The sequence below is a fragment of the Lepidochelys kempii genome, chromosome 4 (assembly GCF_965140285.1).
Source record: "Lepidochelys kempii isolate rLepKem1 chromosome 4, rLepKem1.hap1, whole genome shotgun sequence".
NCBI lineage: Eukaryota > Metazoa > Chordata > Testudines > Cheloniidae > Lepidochelys > Lepidochelys kempii.
The window spans coordinates 20,536,457-20,562,211 of NC_136383.1; the positions used below are offsets into that span (position 1 = coordinate 20,536,457).

A 25,755-nucleotide genomic window follows, 5' to 3' on the forward strand; every position below is an offset into this window, starting at 1 on the left:
CACAGTAATCCCATGGTTCAATGCAGTTCAACTGTGCAGATTCAATATCGCATGAGTTAAAAGCTAAGTAATCTAATTTACTTGTGGATAAAAATAAACCCCTTTTCAGCAGTGGTACAAAACAAGTAAGGGAGCAGAACTAAACCCATGCCCTTTGGGCTTTTGGCTAGCGGGAGTGTGCCTTTTGCCAGGGTTTAGGAACAGTTACAAGGATTGTTCAGACGCATCATCTGTGTTTCTAAGCAAATGGAAGCAAAGTTGCAGAGCTGGCAGTGGATGTTCTTTTTTTTTGCTTTGTAATGGATTTACAGTGGCAACATGATACGGAAATGGTTCTTACAGCCTCATAAACGTCCACTCTCCCAGTCGCCCCAGGGAAATGAACATTTTTTTGATGGTTGAATAAATCACATTTCACTTTACATTTGCATCACTCATCCTAGTAATAAGGGGCCTGATCCAAAGCCCATAGAAATACTCCCCCCATTCGCTTCAATGGCCTTTGGTACAATTCCCCAATGAACAAGCTGATTTTGTCAGCGGGCTGGTAAATTTTCATGACAACTTTGCAAGGCTAGCCTTCTTTATAGAAAGGGTGCTGATTGAACTGCTCCAAAGCAGGATACACATCTCCCCACTTAAAAATATCCCCTTTTTCTTGCAGTTGTTGGAATTATACAGAATATTTTTTTCTTGTTTTTAATTACAGTTCAGTGATCTCTATCGTTCCTACAACCCTGGCTTGGTCCTCATTCTGCTTGTTCAAGGCAATCTATTATATTAACAGATGGGTTTAGGAGCACCTTTACGGCTGTGTGTGAATTTTGCACAACCATGAAGTGCAGCTAAACAATTCTGGCTCACAAGGAGACAAGATCCTCAGCGGGGGTAAATTGGTGACTCTCTGTTGATTTCAGTAGATTTCGCTGCTCTGATCCTCTGGAGGATCTGGCACTTTGGGTGGAAAGCTATTTCTCTGGATGCCATGACCCTAACAAATATTTTTTCTAATACTGTTTAGAAAGCAAAAATGTTATAAATTGTTTTTTTAAAAAAACAATTGTTATTCATATGGGGAAACTCTCTTAGCAAAAATCTAAGATTCTCACATGCACACACCACACTACACAGTGGGAAACAGGAGAAAAGCTGCAGTGCGGGGGGCAAGGTGAATCGTTCTGGTGTATTTCATTGTGTGGATATAGTGAGTGAAATGTTGTGCATGGGTCCTTTAGCTGCATATGTTGGGAAAGGTTGCCACCTGCTGGCTGTTACTGTTCGTGGGTGAAATAGATATACTGAGATGGAAGATTTTAATACAGACATTGAAAGAAATTCATCAGCCCAGAAAAGGGTGGTTTCAGCACCTAGAAAAAGACAGACATTAAACCAAAGAAATTAGAACAGACCTTCACCAATGAACCCTGTGCTTGAGCCAAGTTTATGATTTACTAGCCTTCTGCTAGCTTTTAACTGGATTTGGGGCAGTGGGAAGAACGTCACTTGCTCGAACCACATTAGAAAGGGGAGTTGGTATTATTGCTAAACCCCAATTCAGCAATGGACTTAATCATGTGCAGATCCCAGGATGCCCAAGAATGAGCAACATACATTTTACTTTCAAGATGAACGTTTCTGTCCCTGCAATCTTGCTTTTTAACCCAACCATCTCTTTCTTCAACATACACGATCCATAATCCATGGTAACTTCAGAATCTCAGCCAGTCAGTGAATTATGTCTGCTCATTATCATGAATGTTATCATAAAATCATGACCGGTATGGAGAAAGTAAATAAAGAAGTGTTATTTACCTCTTCACATAACACAAGAGCCAGGTATCACCCAATTAAACTAATAGGGAGAAGGTCTAAAATAAACAAAAGGAAGTACTACTACTTCGTACAACACAGTCAACCCGTGGAACTGGTTGCCAGGGGATGTTGTGAAAACCAAAAGGATAACTGGGCTCAAAGAAGAATTAGATAAGTTCACAGAGCATAGGTCCATCAACAGCTATTAGCCAAGATGATCAGGGACCCAACTCCGTGCTCTGCGTGTTCCAGCTGCCAGAAGCTGGGGCTGGACAACAGGGGATGAATCGTGTGTTAAGTGCCCTGTTCTCTTCATTCCCTCTGAAGCATTTGGCACTGGCCACTGTTGGAAGACAGGATACAGGCCTAGATGGACCACTGATCTGACACACTATGGCCATTCTTATATTCTTATCAAAGGTTAAACAAAAGTACAGTAAATAACGCGAGCACTGATATTTGCTACTTTTCACCTCCTAAGGATGCGCCACAGCTCAGGGTTCGTGTGCTACTTGTTCTTACTCCACAGAAAGAGAGAGAGCATTTTTTCTGGGGATTAGATCATTCTGAAGGTCAAAAATGCTGCTTAAACTCCTGCTCCATCCACACCATGATATCATGAGCTTATTACCATTTACTGAGAGATGGCTCAGACAGCTACAAACCCTGTAGTTAGTTTAATACTTTCAGAAACAAGTTCTGCCTATTAAGGAGGAAAATGCATTATTAGTGAATATGTGCCACAGCATGGCAATGTGCTTGGTGCATGAGAGGTGGGGACTGGATGCTTCGTGGTCCTGATTAGTCCCACTCCCAAGACCCTACAACATGAGAATTATTTACATTGGCTTCTTAGCTTGCATTGGCAGGAGAATTGGACCCTGAGTCTCCATAATGCTTGCATTGGTGCCAGTGGGAGTGATGCTTGCTAACCTTTCCTGTAGGTCCAGCATGGATTCCCTCAACAACCCCAAACTCTCCTGGCATGCACCGTAAGGAGCATGGGACAGCACGGCTGCTTTTTATATTGGAGCACTGGGGAGAGAAGAGCAGGCTTCCTGCTTTCCTTCATCTGCAGTGCACCATAATTTGATCCTTTATCGCGAGCCAGACAAATGTCCTTGTCATTACTTAATATGGCTCTGATTCTCAGATTTAGCCATGAGGCACTTGGTGCAGGACTAAGTGGCTGTGGAGCAAAGTTGGCTTTACACTCAAACACTATCCTAAATTTGGCCCTGCCAAAAGGGTGTTCTCTAACAGCCAGGAACAGTGGGAGCGTAGGGGTACTCTTACTGCAGCCTCTTTCCAGCAGTGTTTTCCTGCCCCCGCATGCAGGGAGCTGCAAGAGGATTGTGAAAAGCTGCTACGTGGACTTTAGGCCACCCAGGGAACTTCCACTGTTACTACCAATGTGGTTGTTTCTGTTTTTTAAATACAATGTTTCACGAATCAAATCTAAGTTAGTGCAAAAGGAGGGCAATAGCAACTGCAGGTCGTGACAAAGCCCACAGGTTTAGAAATCAGTATTTCCAATCTGTAATAAATTATTCCATGAAAGGTAAAGAGGATTTTCAGGTTTAAATTCACTTTATGCAAAACAGTTGTTTTGAGTGGCTGCCTTTGCCTTTACACTCCCTATCATCATCCTTCCGTCATGCTTCATTTTCTATTTTTAAACCTAAATTTTGTTCAGACTATTTGGTTTCAAAATTATATTTACATTTTCAACATCACTTAATGAGCTTATTTCATTGGTAGCACAAACCTAATTATGAGTCTCACCAGGGGCTCTTTTACCATCCATATTTCCTCCAATTTAGGCTGATCAAAGATTGCTAGGCTACAGAGAACCACTTCAGCCATTGCCCGATGCAGCTTGAAATCAGTTTAACCATTTTAAATACAAATGCTCTTTGCAGGCAACACTAGAGTTAATTTTTTATGGAGATCAGAAATTGATGTTGACTTTTTTTTAAACAAAACAACGCTTAGCCAATATTTTGGAGTGGGCTTGGCTGCTTCCTTTCCCATCCCCCATTGGAATGCATCCAGCAACAAAGATGTGTGCAAGTTTCAGTAACTCTTCCACTCTCCATAATTATGATTAGTGGATTTGCACTATGAACCTTAAAAAGTAGGCTACGTTTCTGAAAAGTAAACACTCTCTGTGTTTCAGGCCTTTAATGTATTTTAAAATTGTTTCTTGTGGCTGCTTTCTTTTTTTTCATTTTGTCCTTTGTTCAAGTGTAAAAACATATCTAATTTTAAGAGTGCTACCAGTTTTATCTTAATTAATTTATTTCTGTGGGGAGAAGTGTGATCTAGCAGTTAGAGCACAGGTGAGGGAGCCAGGAATTCTTAAATTCTAACCTTGCCACTGACTCACTGTAGCTTTGAGTGAGTTATTTTGGGCCCCGTTTTAAATTTTTGCTCTACTTTTGAGTGCCTTAGCTGCTGGGTGGCCAGCTTTAGAAATTCAGAGGCAGGATTTTTCTGACATTCTGAATACCTGCAACAGTTGAAACTGAGGATACTCAGCACCACTGCAAATCAAGCTCTCCATGTCATAGATGGGGCACATAAAATTATAAGCCACGTACCAAATGCAGCTTGAGCATAAACAACTGGCTTCAGTAGGAGCTCCACCTCTGAATACCATGACTCACTTTGATCCAGTCTTTTTTCCATATCTATAAAAAGGAGATAATACTCACCCCACATCTATGATGGGAGACTTAGTTCACCTTTGTACTGTGTGTCAAAGATAAGGACTATCTCTGATCTCATTGTTATCCATGTAGAATCCTCACCTGAGCTATACCGGGTGCAAAGGTTGGACATGCAAAGCATGGTGGTTCAGGTGCTGGAGGGGTGCACGCTGAGGACTGACGTTCTAAATGGGTGTAACCTGCAACACATTAGCATGTGTTGCCAACCACCTCATATGCACAGGAGGGCAAGAGGCCTGGCCACGTTCATGCACAGAAGGCTGTGTTCCCTTAGGATTACAGAGCACCAGCAGGTGCTACAGCCAGAATTCATTGCTACCACTCAATAGCAAGAGCCTGCTAGGAGCATATTTTTTCCTACTGCTGCATAAGTGTTCTGGGATGGAAGGGGCGACCTGTGCCTTTTTTTTCCCCTTACCTAACTCACCTGTATATCACAGGATAGGGAGTTAGCAAACGTGTCATTTTTATTCTGAATAACTATGATAATTTTTGAAGTTCCCTTGTTTCCTCACTCCATTGGTGGACTTTTATGTCCCATACAATCCCATGGTTGTTGTAAGTGGTTTTATGATCTCTCTGCTATGACTATAGTGTTTGGTTCTCCACTTACTTACACCGGTTTTGCATGAGTGTAACTCCATAGACATCGAAAGAATTATTCCTGATTAACACCCTCTATGTGAGAGAAGAATCTGATCCTTACGTTTACTGTTGGAGGCTGCATTTATGTTTTCCAAATATTTATTGATGCAGTTTGCAAACTGACACAAAAGAATGAAGCTACGAGTCCTAGCCATAGGAAAGAGAATATAAACAGAGCCTCATACGAGAGCACAGAGTTTTTACACCCCCAGTTAAAAAGACATATTTTTCCTGATGTAAACCCCCAAGGAAATATACAATGAGTAAGAGAAACAAGATCAAAGAAACTACACAACAACTCTTATATGAAGCACATTCTTCAATAATTATATAATATGGGCTGTGTCTGCGTGCCCCATAATGTGGTATACATGAGTGCTGCTGAGTGTGAAGTACCTCTCAAAACAGAGAGCAGGTTCTGTGGATGTCAAATCTCTGTAGTCCAGCAGTCACAAGTGCAGTTGGGCTCAGGCACCAACCATATGCTCGGTGCTCATAGTACCTTTCCTGTAAGGCTCTCAAAGCACAACACAAAGTGGGTAAATATTAAAACTGGTTAAAAATGTGGGGTGTGAAAACCGATCAATGAAATAGAAATACTGATAGATGTGTGAATGCTGAAACTCCAGGACCCGCTTCTGTGAATCCCAGAGAACAAGTTTCTATGACCTCAAAGCTAGAAAATGCCTGCTGAAGTATACTGTTATTGTTATTTGTTTGTGCTCCTGTAGTACCTAAAGGCCTCAACTGATATTAGGATCCCTTTGTACTAGATGCTCCACAAGCATTTAGTAAGCAACAGTCCATGCCCCAACATTTACAGAAGGGCAGAAAGGAATTATTATCCCCCTTTTACTGACGGGGAGTTGAGGCACCGAGGGATGAAGTGAGTCGCCCAAAATCACATGGAAATCTATGACAGAGCTTGGTGCTGTACCCAGATCTCCTGTATCCCAGTCCCCTGCCTTAATCACAAGGCCATCCTTCCTCTTGAAGGATCATGTTCCCATTGTATTTGGGGAAATGTTATTTGGATATCACAGTTGTCCACTTGTTCCTTCTTTCTCATACAGGAACTGGTGTGCTTATGTCCACACCAGACTCTTACCTACCGTCGTGGTGGACAACATGGAAACCTTGACATCAGGCAAAGCGAAGCCATGTACCTGGACTACTGGAGCCTGTCCTGTGAGGTGCGTAATCCTTTTCAGAAATAGCATTTGCATGCACTTTAATTATGAATCAGCAGGTAACCTGCTATTACTTTGAATGAAAAATAGCAATTCAATCCATCCTGCTTATAGCCCTGAGCCAAATATGGTGGGACAAGCATCTTGTATGATTCTTTGATCATATCAATGTAAAATTCTGAAGCAAAACGTAGTAGGTAACTCGGTACAAATTGCTCTTTAGCTTCTATACCAAGGACCAAATACTGGCCCTTCGCCCATCAGGGTAACCAGGTTTTGTGTCGGAGTTCGAAGAGGTCCCACGGAAGAAAGGAATCCCTGCCAGGGAATGACTGATGGACTTGATGCAGACACTCTTATACTAGAAGCAGCTGGGCACTTGCAGTCCCTCAGTGTGGCACTCCCTCTGCCAGTACAGATCCTTCTCCAGATGAAAGCACCTATGTGGTCAGAGCCTCCCACACACAGCTTCCTTTCAAGCTCCCCACACCCACAGCTTCACCACAATCACGAGGCCTTCCCCACACAAACGGTGCGTGCAGCATGTGGTCTGAAGGCAGTGGGCCAGACTGAGCTGTAATATTGCCAGGAAACGGGTGCACATAGGTTTAGCAAAGCAGTGCTACCGGAACGGAGTTGGTATTTGGTGGAGGTGCAAAATTTGTGTAACTTAACACCTGTTCTGTAGGGATCAAATTCAAATCTGAAGTGAGCAATTATACCTCCTACTGAAGGCAGCAGAAGTTTCACTGTCTTACAAAAGGGTGGGGGGGAGTTGATTGTTTGTATGGCATATGGCCATTTAAGAACCATGATGTTTGTGTTGTCATTGCACCTTTAAGTTCTGAAACGTTCTGTGAAAGAGAGAATTCAAAAAACCATCTCAGTCACAGCTGTTGCAACTGGAGTTGGCTGAAGACTGAGCCCTGGGGGTAGTTTACTGATTAGGACCCACTCACTGTGCTAAGCATAGTCATAGTGTTTATTCCCTCTGACGGGGCTGTGGTTGGATTGCCTCACTGGATTCTACAAATGTTAGTTTTCAACGACCTGCTAGTAGAGTTCGGGAAGGATTGGGGGGATGGGATGACATTTTTGCAAAAAAAGTTTGCGAAACATTTGTCCTTTGTTTTAGTGAAAATTTTCACAATTTGATTTTTTGTTTGTTTGTTTCGGATGAGCTTTATCTTCCAGCCCCTCAGTTTGGCCTGGACTTTTTCATGCATTTTCCACTTAGTGGCAGGATTGTGTACAGAGGACAGGATTCAAGTTTAGGTTAGGAGTAGATTGAAGTTGGACACTGCTGTCCTTCATCTCGCCTTCAGCTCCTTCTTTCCTTGTCTGTGATAACCTCCAACCCAGGCTAATGGCCTGTTCTTAAAAAGTTTTATTGCCAGAGTCTTCTGAATTTGGTCTGGTGTGTGCTTTGGTGGTTTCCCTATTACACCTCCGCTGCTACTTGGGGTATGCAAAGGGAGACATCCCCTAAGTGTGTCTGAGTTGTTCTAATCCAGAAGTTAGGACTTAGTGGCTCTCCATCTGTGGCTATGACCACTAGACTATACCATTCTCTTGTACTGTATAAACATCACGTGCTGGAGTCTGCCTGTGGCTTTGCTACTGCCTATCGGTAGCAGGTAAATTACGCTCCGCATTTTGGGAATGCTTTAAGTGGCTCTGGGGAAGGCCATAACATGTGTTACTAATACACTGTGCATGTGATGAATCTTGCAGTTGTAACATTGTCTCTTTTAAGTGTTTTTTAAATTATTATTAATTCAAAAATTTCAGGATGCCTTTGTAGGAAAATAAGCTCTTTCAGCTGGTTGTGTAAGTAAATATTGTACACAGTCTTACTCTACTAGTCAGAGCTCGGCTATCTGTAGGACAAAGGGAGAGCTTCTGGCAGCTGCAGAAAAGTAGATGATATAAGACTATCCCTTGTGAGACAGTGTTGAGATTAACTGTAGAGTAAAACAAAATAGCATTTTAGAGTTCACTGGGAGGATGTTTTCCGACACAAACCTGGTGGATTTAGTCTTCGAGTTTGCCTTCTTCCAGCAGTCATTTAGATTGGGATTGTGCTGCTATAAAAGGACTGAGAATTCTGTGGCAGCTATCTTCAGAGCTCCCAAACTTTGTAACTTTAGCCCTCTCACTGGGAACAGTGTCTAGTAGCCAGTAGCATTTTTTATCACTGCTTCTGTCTGGCGTTTATATTTAGAATGTTAAAAGGGGCAGAGGAGATTTTATATATACATATATAAATATACATAAACACACACACTAGCTTCCAGTCTAGACTGATTCTTGTATGAAATTAAGGGGGGAAAAAACAAGAAAGACCAAATGCCCAAGAGCGAGTGTGGCAAGTGTATGCTGTCTCCCTGATGGGCCAAGCAACTCTGAGAACAAAATGGCTACTTTCTCTGCACTCAGGCAAAGTTCTTAATTATAAAGGTGCAGTACACCTCAAACGGAGGCAGCACAGTTACACAGCTATATCTACCTTCATTTGATTTTCAGATTGGCTCTTGGGTTCTCTCTTCCCATCCTCCTTCAGTTCTTCACCAAGCTTCCATCTCTGTCCTGCTCCACAAGGTTTTCCACCTTAAGTCAATTCCTTGAGGGACCAAAGTTCACCTCCCTATTCAAATCTTGTACAATCTCTGCTGGAAAATAAACTCTGAGAAACTCCATTGAGGGGAAGTCACTAAGAATGTGAGATCTGGATGGAGCACTAGTGGGGAGCAGAATAGACTCTCAGCCGTTCTGCTGTTACCAACATCCTGCCCCATAGTTTCACATTGCGGGAAGAGAAAGATGTTTTAGGGTATACAGGAAAGCAGAGGCATCTAGAAGCCAAGTTGCAAGATGATCACTGGAACCTGAGAGATAGCCGTATGTGGCTAAGGAAACCTAATGAGGATCCTGGGAATCCGAGCAGAGGGAGTGGATGGCTATGAATATTTGGAACCAGAATTAATATTCCAAACTCCATATATTTACGTTGTTGATTATTCATAGTCATGCCCATCTTTTAGGACTATGCATAATTTTACTTCTTAAAGATGAGTCCTTACTCAATTTGCACTCTTCCCTCGTGCACAACAGCCGCTGGTTTTTGCGTGCAGGAGGAGGGACCGTGCAAACACCAGCTCTTTAGTGTGATGTAATTACATCAGTATGGACAGAATGGACAGAAATGCCCTCATGAAACCTTTTTCTGAATGGGAGAGAAGGCTTAAGCTTTTAGTGGTTTTCACTATGTGTGTGTGAGAGAGAGAGAAAGAGAGAGAGCGCTTCTTTATGAATTTCGGAGAGAAATGTTACCATCAGTACAAAGTCTGCTTCACGATAACACCGGACCTAATTCTGAAGTTCTTACCCAATTTATACTCTCTCTTTCTCTATTATAGGAGATTTGCATGAACAAGGACTAAATAAAGACTTAAAATCCTGATCTGGTTGAAGTCAATAGCAAAACTCCCACTGACTTCAATGAGGCCAGGATTTCACCCTTCAGAATTTATCTTGCTATAAACAGCAGAGCATACACTGTGGCCCAGGCCTTCCAAAGTAACTAGATATTTTGGATTCCTGAATGTTTATGTGCCCAATCTCAGATACCATAAAGAGGCCTAATTTTTTTTTTAAGAAAGCACTGAGTTAACCCTCATCTGAAAATCAGGCCCCTTTTAGATGTCTGAAGTTGGGCACCCAGAATCAGTCGTTAGCATTGAAAATATACAAAGGTTTTTTTGGTTTTTGTCGTTGGGATTTTTTTAATTCCTTTCACTCCAAAGTAGTTGTAAAAAAAAATTAATAGGTGAAATGTGCAGTGTAATGTGCTGATTACAGATTTATCTTCCAACATCATATTCAATCTTCTGAGACAGACGCGTAACATTTGATTTCCAAACTCTTCTTGATCTCCAGATCCCAGACGATGACCCACCGAGCCTACAGAATCAAACATAAAATTGTGACATCACTGGAGTGGAAGTGCTGCCCTGGGTACAGCGGAGAAAAGTGCCAACCCAAAGGTGCGTCAGAGTTGTATTGATTTGAATCCAGTTCAGTTTAAAGAGAGAAAAGGCAATCTGATTCAAGAGCAAAAGCCCCAGATGAAAGTCAGTCTAGTTCAGATCTTTTCCTAACAGAATGAAATCCATTAAAATCAGAAAAGTGCAGACTGGCAGCATTTATTTACTGTCCCTGCTTTCAATTTTTACTGTTCATGCCACATTATTCAGAGAGAGAGAGAGGGAGAGAGAAATTACCTCCCCCAGCTCTTCCCTTAATAAATAAAACTCACGAACTCTTGATTCTGATTCTATTATACGGCAACCTGGAATCTGTATTAAATGCTTCACTACTTCTGTCTGACCTTTCTGGGGGGCAGAGAGGGTGTACAGAATTGCAGCCTTGGGGATATTAAATCAAGGTCTTTCACTGTGTACCTACTGTAAAATTAATCGACCTATAGTAGGCTGACCCCTTTGCCTTTTGAGATTCATCCACTTGGAATATATTTCAGCCAGTAGATAAGATAATGTGCCTGATCCGTTTTACCACTGAAGTCAATAGAAAAATTGTTACTGATTTCAGTGGTAGCAGGATTGGATCTGCTGACTGACTTTTACAAAAAGCCACACCAGATATTATACATGGCCTACGTACAACTGTGCCTTTTTTATACAAAGCATGTAGCGTTTACCATTGCCCTGGTGATCAAACATATGGCAATGTGCTGTCATTTAACATCTGTATAACTGCTACTACTTTGCTCCTGGCCTTAAACAAACTGCCCTTGAAAAATAAGATATGGCATTAGCATACATATTTTAAATGAATGAATATTACAAGAAAGGCTATTAGATGTGGTGGGGAATTCAATCAACAGTGGTAGAATAGAGGCTGTCATTAAAAATTAATGTAGAGGAATGTAGAGAAGCCACAGCCATTCCCATCTAGGAGAGGGAAATATTGAAGAGCTGGGACCCCAGCAGTCGGGAGAATCTCTCTTACAGCATTGAAAGCTAGTGAGCGTTGGGTCAGGCTCTAATGTGGCACGATCAGCCACCACGATTTATATCCAAAGCCCCTGTTTGACATTTTCAGAGTTGACATTTAAAAAAAAATACAAAACGTTAACAAAAACAGATTACAAAAATGAAGGCTTAAGAAGGAGGCAAAGTACAATCAAAGTAACTGGTCCAGCATCAAGGAAATATGGGAAATGATGTTTATACCCCAATTCATTATATATTAGTGTAGAAAAATAGAAAGGGGAGTTGTGCTGGGTTACAGCTGGTGATCGACAATCAAACTCCTAGTTTCCACTCCCAAATCTTCCACTAACTTGCTCTGTGACCTGGGAAAGTTACTTAACCACTCCACATCTCAGTTTGCCCATCTAGAAAAATGGGATGAGACATCACACAAGGGCATAGAGAAGCTTAATTAATGCATGCTTGTAAAGCACCTGAAGGGCCGGCCTCGGATGAAAAGTGTTACGTAAGGACAAAGTATTTCTCTTTTCTCTCTCCAGAATCCTGCCAACCACTCCAAAGCCACTGACACCCACCTCCCACACAGGGCTTTCGGCCAGTGAATTTGCAGAGTGGTGAGCCAATGGCCATGTGCCCAGGCCTCCCTTTCAACACCGCTGCAGAGAGAATGACTATGTATGCACTGTTCTGTCTCACACAGAGCTGAGCGGTGGATGTGGCCTCTCCTGACCTTGCCCTCTCTACACAGTAGAACTGTGGCTGCATGATGCATTTATGGGAGTCCTGTGACTATGAGTGCATCATGGGAGATGTAGTCCAGTCAGGGAGCCTGACCCATAAGAAAGAATGAACAAGGTCATAAGGTTTCTGAATTATAACTCTCATGAAGCAACGTAGCACCGTAGGAAAACGTAGTTTTATGCTGAATTGACTTGAAATGAAATGTTTTAGGTCAGTTTAAAACAAAATGTTTTGATATGGGAATATTGAAATGTTGTTGTTTTTTGTCAAGAATGCCAAAACAAAATGTTTCATCACCTCCAAATCAAAATGTTTTGTAACATTTTGTTCCTCAAATAAATAAAATAAAATGATCACCTTTTCGTCCCAATATGTGATGAAAACAAATGTTGAAATATTGGAATTTCCTCACAGGATAAAAGTTCTGATTTTTGCTCAGGTCTGCTTACATACAGTGCATTATGCATCACAAATCATTTCTGGAAAGGACAAACTGCACCCTCGTAAATGTAGGTCATGTTGCATCCAAATGCAGCATTGCAATGTAAGTTGATTTTAAGTGCATGGATTCAGTTTCCTCCCGCTTTCCCCCGAATGATTTAATCTGTGCTGGCTGCGGCTTAGGGCACACAATATTCTCAGAATTGCAGAGAGAGTACAGTAACTATTCTTAACTCTAAATATGTCTGCAATAATACACTTTTTCCAGCAGATGGCTCTAAAATGTTCTGAACAGAAACAAGGAAGCCACAGCAGAGTGTAAAAGACACGATGGGCAGCAATTCAAATTTAAGCACAGAACTCTCAGAAGGATTATAATAGGGATGGGGAGGATTCTTGTAATGAAACTCAGAAACTCCCCATGGTGATTCTCCTTTAGCTGCTCCTACTGCATCACAAATATATTCAGAGAAAAAGACGATCTAATCTCCATATTTTAATACTTCCTGAAAATCATTTCATGCATATATGTGTTTAAAAATACGTGCAGCAATATATTACATATCTAGCCCAAGATTTTCAAAGACAGGAGTCTGATGTTGGGCTCCTGAATAAGTGACCTAATTTTTCAGAAGTGCTGAGTGCCCAGCAGCTGCTGCTGGTTGCTCAGCACTTTTAAATAACGACCAGTTGTTTTCTTTATTATGCCTAAGAGTGGATTTAAGAACCTAACTTCAGTCTTGTGTTTTTGAAAATCTTGTCCTAAATTTAACATTGTGGGTGCAACTTTTAAAAGGCAGCCTCAAATTCCATATGTGCAATTTCTTCATTTAGGCCTGTACACTTCCTGAGCACAAAATTAAAGGCCAGACTGGCTGAGAAATCGAGCCTTAGACTTGTGGCCAATTCTCCCAATTAAATGGGAAGCAAAAGATGTGGATAGAAAGCAAAAGTTTTTGCCATTCGGTGACTGTTTGCTGGCCTAAGGGAAACAAATTTAATTATTTCAGTCCGGGGCTCAAATTACAACTGGCATTATTTTCATCCTTGTTAGGACATCCTTGTGTCCAATGAATAGATAAGCATAGGGATTCAACTCCCATCTTATCCCTCCAGATGGTTCCTTCAGAACGGGACTGAGACAAGTTAGCGGGATGTGGTGAGACAAGTCACGTTGCTGCTGACTGTTCTGAACCTGTTTTGTTGATAAAGGACCCTAATTTCTAAAGTTGTCCATCATGTACCTTTCCCATATGGGCAGGTTATTCCATAACTGGTCACTCAGAGGAAAGTACAAGAAAACCCAGAAGCAGTTTGTCCTGGCTACAGTAGGAGGCAGAATACTGGACTAGTCTGATGCAGTATGGCAATTCCTATGTTCCCGTTCTCACAGGCATTCAATTAGCTAGACAATTTACAACATTAGTGAAATAAACGTGAAAGGAGAAATATAAGTCCCTGAAACTATAAAAGTGAATAGAAAGCACTATAAGGATCAGGAATGTGCCACTTGTCTGAAGCAGTGAACAAGCTGCTTGATTCGATGTGGGGGGAGATGAAAGATAAGACTGATTGAAAAATCTGGTGTCTTTAGCCGTAAGGATGCTGGTGAATACATTTGGGAAGACAGAGAGATTGGTAAATGAAAGAATAAAAGGATGTCCATCAGCTGGTCCTTTATCACAGGCGAGTAACTGACTCCACAGTCAAAGATCATATTATCTCTCCCCTCCTGATAAATACTATAGAATGAATTGGGATGAATGTAAGAGTTTAACTGCTGTCAACAACCATGGTCAGAAGAAGATAACAGCAGCTATTGAAATCGTAAACAGACCTTTCGGTTTCTTACCCAGCATGATTGCAGTTCCATTGGGTTCCATGGAACAGACCAGGTGATAATTTGATGTCATGAGCACCTGTTCAGTAGCTAATTGTTATTTCCAATATTCACTTACCCCATAATACAGCTCCTTGTATCTTCCTTAAATGTCATTGATTGATTACCATAAATATTGTTATGAGGCTGATGGAAAGTAGGGAAATTTATATATATATTTCATTCCATTCAGTTACCTTGGAGAGTCAGGTTAGGACCAAACTAGATTTCAGTTCTTTACCTGAAAATAGTCTCCCTAAACCTATCCTTTTCTACTTATCCTGTATTTGGGGTCAGAAATCCTGTCAACCAAATTATCACTCTTGCTCCTGTCCATAGCCTTCCAACTACACCCAAGTTATTTATGAAATATTTTGCACACTTAGTAAATGTGTAGCGTCTATTTTAGCCACCCCTACTCAGGGTAAGTAGTACTTTACACTGCAAACCGTCCTATTGATTTCAATATTAAGACAGGCATAAGAGAGGCAACATTGTCTAGTGGTTAAAGCAGAGGCCTGGGAGGCAGGAAACCTTGGTTCTATTCTTAACTCTGCCAGTGGCTCCCTGTTTGGCACAGGCAAGACAATATCTTTTATGAGACTTTGTTTCCCCTCCTGTAAAATGAGAATAATACAATTTGCCTACTTGTGTAAAATGCTTTGAGATCCTCATATGAAATGTGCCACAAACGTGCATAAATGGATGGAGTTCCCACCCAGCTCCCAATATAGATAATGGATGTTTTCCAAACTTACAACCTTTCTTGGATTTGCCTTTATTGTTCATTTAAATACCAATCAATATCAACTTCGGCCTAAGGTTCCTCCTCTAGGTGGCAGTTTTGAGTTTTTCCTTGCAGAACCTCACTGTCCCTGCCACTAGTTCTCTTTACATTACAGACACACTCAAATCCCTCAATATTCTAAGTTTGGAACTTATAGGACCCATCTGGTCTGGTTGCCAGAGAGAGTCACCAGGATAGCTCTGCATCTCCATGAAGGTCCATAAGGGACACCTTGTTATGAAGTACAAAGTATGTATTGATTATTATACGAATAATGGGCAAGCTTCAAAAGGTTCAGACAATTCCTACAAAATTTGGATATTTGAATTTATCTGAACCTTTTCAGGTCTCCGTCCCTGCTCTTTTCCATCTTGCCTCTGCCTTTCTTCTCTCACTCCAAACAGATCTTTCTCCCTTCCCCTGTCCTCACCTTCCCTTTAGCCTGACTCTCAGCTCCTCCTCCCTGAGCCCAAGGAGTTTGAATGCTATTCTACGGTGTAGAGATCTCTAGTCTAAATATTCCTTTGAATTCTGGACTAATACTACCCTCATCTACAGCAATCTCCATGTCTTGCCTGAGTCAGATGAGCCCCTGAATGAAATGGGCTAGATTCATCCCTATTCAGTTTGGGTTCACTCCTGAGGAGATTAGAGAGTGTTTGCTTTGGCAAGCTGCATCGGGGTTCTAGAGGGAGAGATGAGCTTTAAATGACAGTTGGGGTCATTAGGAATTGTACCAGCAAAGGTTGCCCAGGGAATGTGCTGAATCAGCCCATTCCATGATCTTTCTCCTCCTCCCCAGTAGTGCTTCACACTTTGAATTTCCATTGGTGGTAGGACCCCTTACCAGAGAGAGAATTGCAGGTATCTTGCACTGCTGTGACCCCTCATTATTAGACTTCCTGCTGCCAAGGGCCCCTGCTTCTCAGGTTTCTCTTACTCACCCTGTGGCCCTCAAGAAGTCTCATAACCCCTGAGATCTAAAGAAAGCAGCCAGCCCAACAGATACACTGATACAAAGAGAAGGAAAAAAAGGGAGGGAGGGCTGAGTGAACTACTTATCTGAATCTTTTCTTAATCTTAAAACAGTTTCTGTTTTAGTTTACATTCACTTGAAGATTTGAGCTCCCCTCACGTTTGAAAATCCTACCATAAATACTGCTTGTTCTAAGGAAACTAGTATAACAGCAACTGGGGTTAAAATACATGATTCCACAGCTGTTTTCCTGCTTTTAGAAAATCTCCTCTTTAAATAGATAGGGAGTTGTTATTTTATTAAATGTTGTGGTTGATTTATAGAAAAATGCCCTGCAATACTTTAATATTGCCATTCTCTTCACACAAAAAAGCTCTTTCCATTTAGAGAGGAGGTGCAGCACATGAAAGCCCTCATCTCAAATCTCCCTCCTCTCCTCTTGCAGTTTAGGGAAAGTTCAGATCCAAACATGAATCTTTACTTTGCAGCCCAGGCACATCTCTTATTTCTGTTGTAGCTTAACTCTTGGTAAATGTGTATCCAATTAGCTCTGTTGTTCACTTATCCATTATAATGCCTGTCATTTATGTGGCACTTTTTATCTGTTGCTCTCAAAATACTTGAAGTGGTAAAGCACAGATAACCCCCAATCATATCTAGGGAAACTGAGGCACAGAGAAGCCACATGAAGGTCACAGAGCAAGTCAGATATGAGTACCGAATCCCTATCACTAGATTATGCTGCTTTCCGTAGTCAATTAAGGTGACTTTTATTACCTTTCTGTACTTAGTTTGATGGTCACAAAATGTATTGTTTGTACAGTTCTGTTTTTTTAAAATGTTTGATTTTCAATAAGCAAAAAGCCATTCTCTATTCTTTGTTAGACACCAGCTGAAAATTTCTTTAGCTAGCCATCAGGCAAAGACATAAGATATTTTTATAAATTAGTTTTGTTTTATATCTGTCTTAAAGCCTCTACTCTAAATTTAATCCAGATTTCTGAATGTTCCTAATTATAGGGGAGGTTTAATCTTGTATTGGCACCAACTTCTACAAATCACAATGAATTGCAACATCTGTGAGACATTTATAATCTTCTCTGGTCAGAATTAAATCCAGTCACTGTCTTTACCAATGGTCCACATGTGTTACAGATAGGCTAAATTGCTAACTCAGGAATCACCACAGACAATTAGGTTTTGGGAGAGATAGAATGGAGAAATGAAGAGCAGTACCAATATTGCTGAGTACGGGATAAAGTAGTCATGCTGAATGTTTTGCTTACCTCCTTTCTTTCCCCCCCTCTTTTAGACCAACAACATCCATTGCTTATACATAGCAACCAAGCTGAGAGCAACACAGCTATCAGTGCAGAGACACGGGGAAACCAGCAGGACACCAATGACCCAGGTCAGCAGTTGTAATTACTGTCATCTCTAACACAATCATTGTCAACGCTATTTATTAAAGCTACTACAAAAGACATCCCCAGCTGCCAAAAGCTGTGAGATGAAGCATCAGATTCTCTTGTAGCTCTGTTCTACTGGTGGTGCTACTTTGAGAGGGGGGAGGGAACTGAATCTTCTGGATCAGTGTCTAAGAGTATGCAACTAAAAGATTCAGTCTCCAAAATAAAAACAAAACCCACTGTGGCACTGGCCACAACGCCTCTATTAAAAATATACATATCTAGGCCAGATCTGCAGGCAGCAAAGCTTAGCACTGCATTGCAAAAGAGAGGGGAGTTATGCTGATTTACACCAGCTGAGGATTTAGCGCTCTCTGTTGCATATATTCTTATCAGACTGATATGTTTATTCTAAACCAGTTCAGTAGCATTTCCGCCAGAGTGCTCAATGTTTGACGAGAGGAGTTTGGTGTCACTTGATTGTCATCTTCCCAAATGGAATCACAAGCAAGCTATACAATAATACTTTACGGGTCTGTTCTGAATAGAGTGTGATATGACCCCAGCTTATTGTGCTAATCATAATTGTCTCTCGGTTACTCTGTTCTTCCCTTCTCTTAGTTGCAACCACCTGTTGTCTATCATTTCATAGTTAGATTGTGAGGATGTTGGGGCAGGGATTGGCTCTTTGTTATGCACATGTAGGCAGAGCCAAGCCAAGTCAGACCCCAATCAGTAACATGAGTAATTTTATACAATCAGTAAGCTAAAGTCAGAGAGGACCTAAACATTGATGAAGCTAGATACCTTAAAAAAGACCCCCTCACATATTGTATTCTTTTACAGTATTGAATGCATATGCTTTGGCCAGGCTCACTTCCCTTTTGTATTCATTTTCCACGACTATTTTATGTTGGAGTTTTATGAGCACAAATGTTCCAGACAATGAATTCCGTAATCACCTGTGGTGACAAAGTCAGGCTGGGCAGCTGCAAGAGCGTGAGGGAAGGCAGGTATGTTAACCTTGGCCTAGAATGATAAAGGCCCTTTTTCCTATCAGCTGAGAAGGGTTACCTCAGGTCAGTGAGGGACACCTGAGTCCAATTAGGCTGTCTGAGACCTTTAAAAGCCCCTTCCTCTGGTTAGCCAGGGGAAGGAGAGAGGAGCTGCTCTGGGGCTAGTGGTGGTAGAGAAGCAGACCTCTCTAAGGTGAGCAGCTGCAATCCTCCCGAAGGCGGGAACCCCCCCAAGCTGAATGGCTGTTGAGGAGAAGGATGGACACCCTGCAGCCAACAGCAGGACAACAACCCCCCCGCCCCCCCCAGGAAAGGTGTTCCCCTGTTGTTTTGTGTTTGTAAAATGATTTCTTTTTGTTTGCTGGAGGAACGCTCCTTGGGCCTGTCTTGATACGGCCTACCTTGAAAATATTAATACGAGAATACAGAGGGGGAAGATTAACACTGACTAGAGGGGGGCTGATTTAAAGCAGGCTATGCCTCTGTCAGAGGGGGAAGTGCAAAGTCGGGCGAGACAAAGGAGGAGCCTTGCCACACTGTACAAATAGTCAAGGAAACCAAATTTTACTCATGCCAGTGGGTGAATTACAAATACATCCAATAAAATATGACTTATCAGCCCACTCCAATTAGCCAACAGTTTATATATCGGATACTCACAGAGAACTACTCAAGATCAGTGCATGATGTTTTTTAAAAAATCACAAAATAAATATGCTGAATATTTTGAAGGAAGAACGTTTGAAGAAATTGTTTGCTTGTGATATATATATTCCCAAGAAGAACGCAAGACTCCATTTGCCGATAAATTATGTACAGCAAACTATTTGTTCCTCTCTAAATGGTGCTGTTACCCACACATGGGCAAGTCAGTGTGAGCAGTAGTGAACTGATATAACTTAGCTGGTGAGATGCCAGAAAAGGAATCCACGAGCTGTGAAAGAAAGTGTAAGATATAAAGCTAGATTACACCTTTTTGTACACCTTTCTGTTAGTTGCTTTTTCCTGTTGGTGTCTGAATTGCACATGCCTGCACCAGCTCATGGTGTAACAAGTACCCTATTACTTACCTCTCCATTTACATCCCCTCTGCATCTGGCCTTGTATTCCAATACACTTTGCCAGATCAAATAATTGTTGTAGGTAAAATTCTGATCCTTAAGTTTCATTTCTCAGTATGCCACTCTCCCTTGGGGAGATTCATAGGGAGAGCAGAAAGTCAGAATTCAGACCTGCTATGCTACTCTGACAGGAGAATGCCCTCCCTCCCCCGAAATACCAAGAGTAAGAGAGAAATGAAAAGGAATAGGCAAGAGAAGAAAGGGAGTGGCTGCCGGACAGACATACAGGAAGGGTGTTTCAAGTGGGAGCTACAGAAGAAAAAGCTTTCATACCAACAACAAGGGTGAGATGGTGTGAGAAGACAAAGAAGAGCTCAATTGCAGACCATAAAATAGCCGTAAAAATAAACAGGCAAATGAATGCACACCACTTCTTCACTATTTTATTTCACTCCTAAATTCTTACAGTGCAAGTCTACCCTGAAAAGTGACTCTCTAAAGATAGTATCTTAGGATCTTATGTGTATTGTCACTCAATGATTTTTAGATCAGATTTGCTCAGTTGACCAGTAAAAAGATGTCTTTTCTGGCTGCCAGCCCTGTAAACACATCCCGGGCCGAGACACTCAAATCTTCCTGTCTCATGCTTCGTTACCAGTTACACCAATTCTGCAGGCCAGATTCTGTTCTCTCTTATACCTGTGCAATCCCCTTCTCTGCAGACCATTGTTATGCTTATCCAATTCTACTGTCTACAAGGGGCCGCAAAGAGAGGGGGGAGGATCAACAAACATAACTGAGGAAAGAATCTGCAGATATAATATAGTTAACAGTTCTCTCAATTATGCATGAGCCAAAATGGAATTCAACTTGCTTTCCCATTGCTGAAGTGTAAACAGGAGTGAAAAGCAGTCAAAATCTCTTATTAATGTCAATAAAGCCAGTAGCTGACGAAAGACGCGTCTACACTGCAATCAGGGTGTAATTGCAGCACACAGACATACCCAAGCTATCTTATTCTAGTTCGCTCAGGTAGTAATAGGAGTGCAGCTGCAGCAGTACAGGCTTCAGAGCAGGCTAGTCACCTGAATAAACCCAGGGCCTGTGTGGGCTTGTGGACCCTGTATTAAAATCCATGCTGCTGCAGCCTCGTGTTCATGCATATTGTAGACCTATCCCGGACAACAATACCCTAAGATTACCCACAGGGAGAACTGTTAAATAAGAAAGTGCCAGTGGTAAATAGTCACTTTTCAACATAGACCCACACTTTAAACTAGATGGTGTAAACACCGAGTCTGCTAACTAGAATTCTGAAGAATCATTGTCCCATTGCACTACTGCACAGTTGAAAGAAAATTCCCCTTTGCAGGCTACTTCCTTTGTGTAGTCTTTATACTTCCACCAAATTTGTGACTATTGCCATTTGCTGCCATGGAAAAAGACACTGAGGCCATAATGAGAAGTGACACAAGATCAATACTAATACTATGGATCTCCACTAATAAATATTTGTATGGATCCATTGCAAGGTGCTTTATTAAGTCAAAACATGGTTTGGTCCATATGGGGTAATGCAAACAAATCTGTATTTATCTATCTATATATTTAAAGTTGTCATTTAGGTGAGATTTTCAAAGGAGTTTAAGGGAGTTGGGCACGCAACTCCCTCATATTTTGAGTGCTTAACTCTCTCAGGCTCTTGAAAATCCCAATCTTAAAACCCACTCCTGCAAGATGTTCAATGCAGGCATATGCGTGAACCCATTGTGAAGCCCTAATAGTGCAGGATCAGGGCCTTACTTCTCGACTGGCTAATTTAAAAGCTGGGAACCAGACATCCACTAATCTCAATAGACCACAACCACAAGGAGGGGCAATTTGGATTGATATTTTAATAACTGAACTTCCCAGACTGGGCAATTAGCTCTTTTTTGAATGCTAGTGTCAGAACTATAAAGGTTCTATCCTGTATTATTATTTTTTTATTTTTCTGGTGCTCATTCTTGATGGATCTGGCCGCCCTGTTCAGAGGGTCCTTCTTTTGATCCTATCACTCATAAATGGATGTATCTTCTTAAAACTGAAGCATTCAAACGACATGTGTTGATTGATTTGTAAATGATCAGTGAAAATAAATATCTTGGTGCTATTAAGGGACAAAGAATTAATGATCACTGAATCCTCCACTGGGTGGTAGGTGGGAGAAGACTGGGATTATGCTGATTAAGATAGGTTAACCATTCAAAGAGCTCTTCTAGAACTATAAATACTTGATAATGGATATGGGATGCTTCAGTAATTAGTTACTGCTGTGCTGCTGAATGTCACTAATATGTGATATATGACAAAAATTAAGATGACTCACTCATGAATTGTAACTCAGAAACTTTGCATTCTACTTTCAGCGAATTCTTCTCAGAAAAAAATCCACTTCCTCTTTCCCCTATGATTTAATAAAGCTTCTTTTTTGCTCTATTCTTCCACCAAGCAGTGACACAAAAAATGAAAGAGCAGATTAGCAGCCAGCAGGTGAAACTGACTTTTCTACAGAAGAAGGTTGACAACATTTCTGCTACCATGAGTGATGTGAGCAAGACACTCTCCTCTCTGGAAGGCAAAATCAGTGAAGATAAGGGTAGAGACTTCCAGTCTTTCCTAAAAGGTAAAAGAAAGAAAGAAATTAATGCAATCACTCACCCTGTTAAAGGTGCCAGGAAAAATGTTCTTATGCTGACCTCTATTATTATTCCATATTTGCAGAGGGAACTCTTTCTTTGTTTCTTTTGACAGTACAATTTTTAAAAGACCTTTATTTTGGTCTCTTTAATAGTAAATAATCAATACAATATGTTGTGTACACTCCAAGGTAAGTTAAACCAACCCACTATTAGGGGATATGAGTTTATCTACAACTTCTACAAATTTCCTTTCCTTTGCACTTTCTCCATTTTGCTAGCTGTCGGAGAAATGGGTTTTGCTCTGTTTCTGAGAAGCCTGAATAATATTTGTGCAATACATGTTTCACACAGGTTTGGGGCAAACCTTTGAGGAGGTTTGTTGTTGTTTGGTTTACAATACAGCATTCATTCTATTGAAAAATTTGCCTTTGTGATAAAGAGTAAAATTTTCCAAATGGTAATTGAGGGTTTAGCCCTATCTCCAAGGAGAAGGATAGCTGTGGCTAAGGCATTTGAATGAGGGCTTGTCTTCACTGCTTTAAAAAAAAAAAACTTCTTTTTTTTTTATACTTTGTGTTACCTGTGAGAGCTCTCCTGAGGTAAAAACATAGCAAAGACAAGGTACTTGTCGTCAAGTTCTTTCTTGACTTCTTTGTTTTTTTAAAAAAAACATGACATGAACCCCAACCCCTAAAGTAAGTAAGAAAATAGAAAATAGCTATTTTGGGAAGGTGGCAAGGGCATGGCCAATGGGTCAGTGCGGATCCACCTGCAGAAAACAAGGACACACATCAACTACTCCTTTGCATGCCCCGTAGTAATAGCTATGGTCCAGCTGCACAGATACCTCAGCTGATCAGGGCTGAAAATTCCTTCCCTCAGAACTGCAACATTTTGCTCAGTTTCCCAGGATTTGCCCCCAACTACTTACTTTGGTTTTTTATCCATTGGCTAAAGAATAATTTTAGGAAACTGGTATTGTAGGCATAAACAACATGCTTCTCTAAACTTCGCTTCTCTAAATCTACGAAATGTAATTCACGTTTCCAATCCTTCTGTCTCCAGAGTTGTATACTCCACATGCTGTGTGGTTCTGCTTTACCCCTGATCACATTTGTACTGTCTCTCTCATTCAAATTGGCCTGCTTTCACTTCTACATTTATTGACTCTTGGGCACACATTTAATTCGTCTTCAAACATTTCCCATTTCCCCTCTGCATCTTTTCTATCCATTTTTTTATTCCTTTCTGTGTTATCCATCATTTACACATTCTTCCAAGATATGCATTGCTGAAATCCCATGCCCATGCTTTCTACCTATATTTTGGACTCATTATAAACCTAATTACGAATGTACATTATAAGAATAGCAGTTTTTATACTATGTCTGTCTACAAATGGTTTTTGAGTTTTTATTGCCTTTTCCTATCATGCCCCATGTATTACCTGGCTACATGAAATCTCCCATTACTAGTTCTGTGTTAGATTACCAACATAAATCAATCTCCTAATCAAGTTGCTATGATGAAAGTGCTGCCATCAACTGCCTTTATTAGCTCTAATTATAAACCTCAGGCCCGGGTTGTTGCCAATCTTTTTCAGGTGCGCTGTGGGGAGACTGGAAACTAGGATCACATCTCTCCCTGGTGCTGTCTTCATCAGGGGTAGGGACAATTGCAGTTTCTGTGCTCTGGGGTACACAAGTACTGCTCCCTCCATATTCCCCCTAGGGCAAACAGCATACCAGATTGGGGTGAGGTGGAGAAGGGCCATGTCCTCAGACCACCTCCACACTGACCTGAGAAGTAGGACAGATGCACAGTGGATAGGATGCTGCACCCCATGAAAAGGTGCAGCAACACATGTTTCCGAGGAGCATGGAGCCTTCATCGGGGTAGGGACAATTGCAGTTTCTGTGGTCTGGGGTACACAAGTACTGCTCCCTCCATATTCCCCCTAGGGCAAACAGCATACCAGATTGGGGTGAGCCCACAAGGATTGTACGCCACTTCGTTCCTCCTATTTCAGTTACAGACCATCTTTCTTTCCATTGAGATCTTCTGCTCCTCTCCTGTGCTCTCCACATGTTTTTCCTCTTCCTCCTTATCCCAACACTTGTAATATCTGTTAATTTTTCAGTCATGGTTACCGACTACCTCGCTCTTAATCAGTGGGTCTCAAAGCACTTTACACAGGAGGCCAGTATCATTCCCCACAATTTACAGATGGGGAAATGGAGCCACAAGTGACTTGCTTGAGGTCACCCAGCAGGGTATCAGTTGAGCCAGGATTCAAACCCATGTCTCCTGTGTCCAGTACAGTGCTCTATTTGCTCGGCCACAATGGCTGCTTGCTGAGCTCTGTTCTGTGTACTGACAGTACCATGTATGCCAAAGCCTTTATCTCTTTGCACCTCAGAGCATACTTGGATATTTCTGTCCTACCTTAGACATATGGCACCAATCACCAGGTGTCATGTTCCTTGCATGTCATGTTCCTTCCCTGTCATGTTCCTTGCATTTGTATAATGAGTATCAGATACTCCAAGAATAGAAAGACCTTTTCAGTAGGTTCTTCGCTGCATTAACAGACCTCCCTTCCTTCTTCATGCCCAAGTTATTCTCTCTGAATATTTCCCCTCTATTTTCGGTCTAAATTTTATATCTATTTTCTCCCTCAAACTACGTTCTTGCTCTTCCATTTGCTTTCTTTCTCTTCTGACATTTTGAAATAGAATCCTTCCATTATTATAACAGTATCTTTATATTATATTTAAAATATTAAATTGACTGTAGAGTTAAGCAATTAGAAGTCAAAAAATGCCAGTTACAATTGGACATGAAACCTTAACTCTCCCCTCTTTTGCATGTACACTTTGATACATGCTATTCCTTCATTAATAGTTGAAACTGCAAAGGGAATTTATAGCTGCAGACTACTATAAATAAGTAGCCAAATTGGAATTTGGCCAGGATTAATACCTGTAATCTTGCTAAAATGGACAGGGATCCTTACTGACCACCAGTAGCAGGGACCTTGGTTTACAAATTAACTAACATACCGCTGCCAGCACAGCCCTGAGCAAAGGGGCAATATAAGTTGCACCACCCAAGGAGTAGCCCCAAGAGGGAGTGACTGTGATTCAGAGACGGAAACCCCTGTGAAGGCACAATTCCTGCCCTGCTCTCTCCAGGGCAAAAAAAAAGGGTCACTGCAGCCACTGAAAGGATGCAGATTACTCCCTGTGTAGCAGCTGGCTGGCTACCCTGATCTGCAAGCATCCTTCTTCTTAGCATATGCACAATGAGTCTTAGGTGGCATGTGACCAGGATTCCTCACCAGAGTTGGTCCCCTGGTTGAATCATTAGC

General features: G+C 41.4%; 1 protein-coding gene across 4 annotated transcripts in view; it reads left to right on the plus strand.

Moving 5' to 3' along the window:
* MMRN1 (multimerin 1) overlaps positions 1-25,755 on the plus strand; it is a 62,412-nt gene that overhangs the window by 12,071 nt on the left and 24,586 nt on the right. For 2 of the 4 annotated variants that reach the window (XM_073340687.1, XM_073340690.1), the window contains exons 2-5: positions 6,263-6,382; positions 10,319-10,425; positions 17,531-17,629; positions 22,196-22,369. In XM_073340687.1, coding sequence (XP_073196788.1) covers positions 6,263-6,382; positions 10,319-10,425; positions 17,531-17,629; positions 22,196-22,369 — 500 coding nt within the window. The remainder of the gene's footprint in view (positions 1-6,262; positions 6,383-10,318; positions 10,426-17,530; positions 17,630-22,195; positions 22,370-25,755) is intronic. The other 2 variants (XM_073340688.1, XM_073340689.1) reach the window with 2 other exon arrangements.